Source organism: Oncorhynchus gorbuscha, linkage group LG07 (assembly GCF_021184085.1).
Source record: "Oncorhynchus gorbuscha isolate QuinsamMale2020 ecotype Even-year linkage group LG07, OgorEven_v1.0, whole genome shotgun sequence".
In the NCBI taxonomy this organism is placed as follows: Eukaryota; Metazoa; Chordata; class Actinopteri; order Salmoniformes; family Salmonidae; genus Oncorhynchus; species Oncorhynchus gorbuscha.
Window position 1 is genome coordinate 85950492 of NC_060179.1, and position 8261 is coordinate 85958752.

General features: G+C 45.7%; 1 protein-coding gene across 1 annotated transcript in view; it reads left to right on the forward strand.

Moving 5' to 3' along the window:
- Positions 1-2004: 2004 nt before the first annotated feature.
- The window catches only part of LOC124039065 (AT-rich interactive domain-containing protein 4B-like), a 908546-nt gene continuing 902289 nt past the window's right edge, over positions 2005-8261 (forward strand). Inside the window, exon 1 of the mRNA XM_046354945.1 lies at positions 2005-2017. Within this exon, the coding sequence (XP_046210901.1) occupies positions 2005-2017 (13 nt within the window). The remainder of the gene's footprint in view (positions 2018-8261) is intronic.

Genomic DNA, 8261 nt, shown 5'->3' on the forward strand with positions numbered 1-8261 from the left:
ATGGTAGACCAGAGTAATAGATGGACGGTAGATGGTAGACCAGGGTAATATAATGACAGTAGATGATAGACCAGGTGATATGTGACGGTAGATGGTAGACCAGGTTAATATAATGACAGTAGATGTGAGACCAAGTAATATAATGACAGTAGATCAGACGTGAATAGATTGATAATAGATGGTAGACAAGGATTAGTATCAGTGACGAGTAAATGATAATGGACCAGGTAATAATAATGACAGTAGGTAGCTGGTAGACCGGTCGTAGCCGTAGAGGGAACCAGTAGATCGTCATAGGACAATTAGATGATAGACAATTATAAGGACCAGGTTAATGGGCATGACAGTGGAAGATGAACACCAGAAATGATGTCGAGTAGGAGACGTAGATCAGAATCGTACAAAGCAGTAGAAGTTGAGATCAAGTAATATAAATGACGGTAAATATTGAACCAGGGTAATACCTAATTGACGGTAGATGAGTAGACCGGAAGTGGCCACGCGACAGTAGAGGGGGAACCAGACCCGGGGGTATATCGCTGACAATGACTAGTAGATGTGCAGGGACTAAGTGCTAATGACAGTAGGAATGTGGAGCCAGAATAACCTCACAATGACGAGTAGATGAAATGTTAGACCAGGAGTTAATAAATAGTGGACATTAGAATAGAAGAAGCAATGATGTTGGGGGTAAATGATCTATCTGACAGTGGAAATGGTAGACCAGGAATACAAAAGGACGAGTGACAGGAAACATGTAATGTCAGTAGATACGGAATATGACAATTAGGTGTGAAGACCAGAGATAATGCATGTGACAGTAGGTGAGAAGACCAGAGTTTATACTCCCAGGACAAAGTAGATAATGACAGTGATGACCCAGTTAGAAATCAGTAATGACAATGGAAATGCTCTGTGCACGTAAGGGCAATGATGGCAGACCGAGAATATAATGACGGTAGATGATTAGACCCGGAGTTAATGATAACTCTAAGGACGGTAGACCCGGAAGTTAATCATAATGACGTGGAGATTAGACCAGGACTATGTTGACGGTAGATGTGCGACATGTGATAGACGGTAGACCAGATATAGTGACGTGGAAATGACAGTAGGCACAGACCGGAAATTATAAGATGACGGTTAGATGTGTACCGGATTGGACTATAATGGCCAGACAGGTTGTGGCCAGACTAAGGAGCAGGTATAACATGAGCGGCAGGTAAGAATGATGACAGTGTAGATGGTAGACCAGGGTAATATGATGACGCGTAGTGAGACAGTGGAGTAATATATAATGACGAAGGAGGAGCAGACCCGGATGAGAAATGTAGGACCAGGTGGCACATGCTAATGACAGTGAGATGAGTAGACGGGTCAAAGCAAATAGATGTCTAGACAATGACGTGAGGGTTAATAAAGTGACAGTGAGATGTCGTGAGCCAGGAATTAATATAGGACGGTAGATGAGCAAGACAGGGTAATAGATTGGCGGTAGATACCAGTGCTAATCGCAATTGACGAGCAGGATTAGACCAGATATTAAGACAGTGGCACTAGATTGACGAGTAGGAAGATTGAAATGGAAATGTAACTCAGAAAGTATAATAATGACGCAGTGATAGATGACAGCAGACCAGGAGAGCAATACGCAATGACAGTATGTATTCCAGACCAGAAGTTATGCGTATAATGACAGTAGGTGGCATAGACCAGGAAGCAAGATGGTGACTAGATTAGATGTAACAGTAGACCAGGAAGATTGAAATACTAATGACGTTGAAGCAAGAATGAAAGCAGACCAATATAAGGACAATCGAAATGCGAGACCAGAGGAAAATACTAATGACAAGGAAGAATCGGCGAGTAGCCAGGAGCGATGTAAGATGATGTAAATTAGAAATTAAACACCAGGGTTAATGTAAATGTGAGATTGGAAGACAGCTCTAGTAGATGGCTAGACCAGGATATATGGCACTGGAATCATGCAGACCAGAGTCGAAAATGGAATTGACAAGTAAGATGGTGGCAAGTAAATAATAGACCAGAATCGATAGAACGAGTAAATGAAGTAGACCAGAGTAATGACGGTAGGACAGCGTTAGAATGTAGAACCAAATAAGTAGCTCTTTTGTGACCCGATAGATAAAGGGACCAGATATATATGACAGTAGATGGAGTAGACCAGGGAGATAATAATAATAACAGTAGATAAACAGACCAGGTAATATAGTGACGATAGATGATAGACCAGACATATTGATATAATGACCGCATGTAGATAGACCAGGGTAATATAATGACAGTAGATGGTAGACCAGGGTAATATAATGACCCGTGGGTGTTAGACAGGGTAGCTGTGAAGCAGTAGATGAGTGAGCCAGGATAATATAATGACAGTAGATGGTCAGACCAGGAGTAATCTAATGACAGTAGATAGTAGACCAGGAGTCAATATAATGACGGTAGATGGTAGACCAGGAGTAGTGTAATGACAGGAGATGATGAGCCAGGGTAGTATATTGACAGTAGATGGTAGAACCAGGGTATCTACTAATGACGGTAGATGGTCCAGACCATGGGAAATTGAGGTAATGACAGTGAAGAATATCAGATGGTAGACCGAGGGTAATACTAATGACGGTAGATAGTAGACCAGGGTAATAATAATGACAGTAGGGTAGTAGGAACAGATAGTAGACCCGAAGTGTCTGCTTGTAGAAGATATAGACCAGGGTAATATAATGACATTGAGGAGGCAGACCAGGAAGTATATATAATGACAGTAGATGTCGTAGACCAGGGTAATATTATGACAGTAGAGAGGTAGACCAGGCTAATATAATGACAGTAGATGGATGACCCAGGTCCCTTCTCCCCCTCCCCTCCGCCCTGTTTCTCCCCCTCCCCTCCCGCCCCATCCTCCCTCTATCTTCCCCTCCGTCTCCCCTCCCCGCTGCCCACGTCTCCCCTCCCCTCCACCCGATCAGATCTGCACAGCTGCTCGTTTGACCAAATGCTGTGGTCATCGTCTTACCAAACATGGCGAGCAGTTGGATAAAGTACAAGCAGGTCCTGACCCAGGTTGTTACTCTGTGAAGTTGAGGCCTTTATCCAACCCAGTCGAGGACAGGAGCTGTGTGGCTGTGGGGTCAGCCATGTCTGTGGGGTCAGCCCAGTCTGTGGGGTCAGCCCAGTCCTGAACAGGAGCAGTGAGGCTGTGGGGTCAGACAGTCTGTGGGGTCAACCCAGTCTGAACAGGAGCTGTGTGGCTGTGGGGTCAACCCAGTCTGTGGGGTCAACCCAGTCTGTGGGGTCAACCCAGTCTGAACAGGAGCTGTGTGCTGCGGGTTAACCCAGTCTGTGGGTCAACCCAGTCTGTGGGTCAGCCCAGTCTGAACAGGAGCTGTGTGGCTGTGGGGTCAACCCCAGTCTGTGGGGTCAGCAGTCTGTGCGGTCAGCCCAGTCTGAACAGGAGCTGTGTGGCTGTGTGGGGTCAGCCCAGTCTGTGGGGTCAGCCCAGTCTGTGGGGTCCAACCCAGTCTGTGGGGTCAACCCAGTATGTGTGTGTGTGTGTGTGTGTGTGTGTGTGTGTGTGTGTGTGTGTGTGTGTGTGTGTGTGTGTGTGTGTGTGTGTGTGTGTGTGTGTGTGTGTGTGTGTGTGTGTGTGTGTGTGTGTGTGTGTGTGTGTGTGTGTGTGTGTGTGTGTGTGTGTGTGTGTGTATAAACACCTTTGTCTCTTTGTACTTGTAGGCAAATTAAACTGATTGCCGATCACGTTTCCACGGGTTACAGGAAAAACCACAACTGCCAATACTTTGATTATAGCTCTTTACAGATGGGGCCCATTCCATGGTCGTTTCCATTTGAATAGGCCTGTTTTTTATGTCTCTCTCTCTCTGTCTCAATCTCTCTAACAACTCTCTCTCTCTGTCTCAATCTCTCTCTCTCTGTCTCAATCTCTCTAACATCCTCTCTCTGTCTCAATCTCTCTAACATCTCTCTCTGTCTCAATCTCTCTCTGACATCTCTCTCTCTGTCTCAATCTCTCTCTAACATCTCTCTCTGTCTCAATCTCTCTCTGACATCTCTCTCTCTGTCTCAATCTCTCTCTCTCTCTCTCTCTCTCTGTCGCAGTCTCACTCACATCTCTCTCTCTCTCTCTGTCTCAATCTCTCTAACATCTCTCTCTCTGTCTCAGTTTCTCTCACATCTCTGTCTGTCTCAGTCTCATCTCTTTCACTTATTTTTTTAACATCAATTTATGTTGGTATCAGTGGCGGTAGGTGCCGTTTATTTTTCTACATTGTAGAATAATAGTGAAGACATCAAAACTATGAAATAACACATGTGGAATCATGTAGTAACCCAAAAAAAAGTGTTAAACAAATCTAAATATATTTTATATTTTGAGATTCTTCAAATTTAGCCACCCTTTGCCTTGATGACAGCTTTGCACACTCTTGGCATTCTCTCAACCAGCTTCATGAGCTGAGTCACCTGGAATGCATTTCAATTTATTTTGTTATCTTATTTTTATTCCAACATATTGTCGTTCATATTCCAGTTGCCCATAAAAACATACTGTGTTGGATATTGTCTACGCTCATCTTTTGTCAAGAGGACCGCAATGAAAATAAGTCCCAGACGTTATTGTGTGTTATCCTCTATGATTTTATTTACGTGCATGTATGGCTTTTTTCAAGTTTTGCTACAGTTTAAGAAATGTTTTTCAACAGAATTGGTAGAATGAATACACCCCCGATCACAGCAAACACAGTTCTCTTTCATAGTTTCATCATAGCGCTTGACGTTTTTTTGCGACTGCATTTGAAGAAAAATGAAAAGTTATAGAAATGTTCCGTATTGATTGACCTTCATGTCTTAAAGTAATGATGGAAGGTCGTTTCTCTTTGCTTATTTGAGCTGTTCTTGCCGTAATATGGTCTTTTACCTTCTGTTTACCACCCCTACCATGTCACAACACAACTGATTGGCTCAAATGCATTCAGAAGAAAAGAAAATCCACACATTCACTTTTAACAAGGCAAGAATTGTTCATTGAAAAAACATTCTAGGTGACTACCTCATGAAGCTGTTTGAGAAAAACTTAACATGTGTTATTTCACAGTTTTGATGTCTTCACTATTATTCTACAATGTAGAAAATAGTCCAAAAAAGAAAGAAAACCCCAGGAATGAGTTGGTGTGTCCAAACCCTTTTGACTGCTACTGTATATATAAATATATATTTTTATATTTTCAACACCATAACAAGCAACTAATGATTAAAGTTTACATTTTACAGAGAATAACATTCTGCTTTTCATCACTGATTGCATTCGAGGTGTTTCTATTCACTTTCCAAAGGCATCGCCAACTCAGTGGCCTTGTGGTTAGAGTGTCCGCCTAAAAGTGGGAGGTTCAATTCCCCGTCTGGAGTCATACCAAAGCCTGTAAAAATGGAATCTGATGTGTCTCTGCTTGGCACTCAGCATAAAGGAGAGTGATTAGGGGGTAAGACCTTGTGATGAATAGTGTCTATCAGGGGTGTCCTGGTATATCAAGCTACCTCACTACAGAAACGGGAGATAGACTAGTGTCCTATTCAAGGGGTTGTCCTGGTATGTCAAACTATCAGGAGATAGACTAGTGTCCCTATTCAAGGGAGTTGTCTGGTATATCAAGCTACCTCAGGAGATAGACTAGTGTCCCTATCAAGGTTGTCCTGGTATATCAAGCTACCTCAGGAGATAGACTAGTGTCCTATCCAAGGGGTGTCCTGGTATATCAAGCTACCTCCAGGAGATAGACTAGTATCCTATCAAGGGGTTGTCCTGGTATATCAAGCTACCTCAGGAGATAGACTAGTGTCCTATCCAAGGGGTGTCCTGGTATATCAAGCTACCTCCAGGAGATAGACTAGTGTCCTGTCAGGGTGTCCTGTACATCAAGCTGCCTCACTACAGAAACAGGAGATAGACTAGTGTCACTGTCCAGGGTGTCTGTACATCAAGCTGTCTCACTACGAAACAGGAGATAGACTAGTGTCCTGTCCGGGGTGTCTAATACATCAAGCTGTCTCACCACAGAAACAGGAGATAGACTAGTGTGGGTGTCCACCAGTATATCAAGCCATCTCTACAGAAACAGGAGATGAGACTAGTGTCTATCCAGGAAACAGGAGAGACTAGCAGGTATGATCTGTTCAGCTAGAAAAGCTGCGAAAGCAGAAAGTCCTCTGGCGAAGAATGAATATACTGTTATGCAGGTGAGAGAGTTCTTCGAATCGCTGAAATCCTCTAGATAGTAGAGGAAAACAACTAGGAGACGGCCACAGACTGCAGGTCGCCGGTGGCGCAGGCCGTAGTCAACTGAGACACCTGCTCACATGGCGTCTGAAGAAGGCACAAAACACGACAGGACAATTGATACACAATCACGGCAAAAAACACGACAGGACAGGGGCGAAACGCAATTAATTGTATGGAATACAAAACAAGGAACCGATGGAACAGAACGGATCACAAAGGAATAAATAGGGGAGTCTAATCAGGAAAGGATCGGGAACAGGTGTGGAAGATTCAATGATGATTAGAACAGGAACAGCTGGGAGCAGGAACGGAGACGACAGAAGAAGAGAAGAGCGAGAGAGTGAAAGGGGAGGAGAGAGAAGGATAGAACCAAACAAGACCAGCAGAGGAAACGGAAATAGCATGGGAGCACAGGGACAAGACATGACAATAAATGACAAACATGACAGTACCCCCCACTCACCGGCTTTTCTAGCGCACTCGAGGAAATCACAGCGGCAAACGGAGGAAATCATCGATGAGCGAACGGTCCAGCACGTCCCGAGACGGAACCCAACTCCTCTCCTCAGGACCGTAAACCCTCCCAATCCACTAGGTATTGGTGACCCCGTCCCGAACGCATGTCCATAATTTTATGTACCTTATGAGCGATGCTCGACAAGGACGGGAGGGGGAGGAAAGACGAACGAAGTGCGAAAGGAGCTTAACACAGGAGACATGAAGACAGGATGGACGCGAAGATGTGACGGAAGAACAGTCGCACAGCGACTGGATTGACGACCTGGGAGACACGCGGGCGGACCAATGAACCGCGGAGTCAACTTACGGCTGTCGCAAGAGGAAGGTTGCGAGTGGAAAGCCACACTCTGGCCGCAACAATACGGGCTCTTAATCCTGCGTTTATTGGCGGCTCTCCGTCTGTGCCCTGTAGCACTGACAAGTGCAGACCTCACCCTCCTCCAGGTGCGCTCACAACGTTGGACAAACGCTTGAGCGGAGGGAACGCTGGACTCGGCAAGCTGGGATGAGAACAGAGGAGGCTGGTAACCCAGACTACTCTGAAACGGAGATAACCCGGTAGCAGACGAAGGAAGCGAATTGTGGGCGTATTCTGCCCAGGGGAGCTGTTCTGCCCAAGACGCAGGGTTTCTGAAAGAAAGGCTGCGTAGTATGCGACCAATCGTCTGATTGGCCCTCTCTGCTTGACCGTTAGACTGGGGATGAAACCCGGAAGAGAGACTGACGGACGCACCAATCAAACGACAGAACTCCCTCCAAAACTGTGACGTGAATTGCGGACCTCTGTCTGAAACGGCGTCTAACGGGAGGCCATGAATTCTGAATACATTCTCAATAATGATTTGTGCCGTCTCCTTAGCGGAAGGAAGTTTAGCGAGGGAATGAAATGTGCCGCCTTAGAGAACCTATCGACAACCGTCAGAATCACAGTCTTCCCCGCAGACAAAGGCAGACCGGTAATGAAGTCTAAGGCAATGTGAGACCATGGTCGAGAAGGAATGGGGAGCGGTCTGAGACGACCGGCAGGAGGAGAGTTACCCGACTTAGTCTGCGCGCAGTCCGAACAGGCAGCCACGAAGCGGCGCGTGTCACGCTCCTGAGTCGGCCACCAAAAGCGCTGGCGAATAGACGCAAGAGTGCCTCGAACACCGGGATGACCAGCTAACTTGGCAGAGTGAGCCCACTGAAGAACAGCCAGGCAGTGGAAACAGGAACGAAAAGGAGGTTACTAGGACAAGCGCGCGGCGACGCAGTGTGCGTGAGTGCTTGCTTAACCTGTCTTTCAATTCCCCAGACTGTTAACCCGACAACACGCCCATAAGGAAGAATCCCCTCGGGATCAGTAGAAGCCACAGAAGAACTAAACAGACGGGATAAGGCATCAGGCTTGGTGTTCTTGCTACCCGGACGGTAAGAAATCACAAACTCG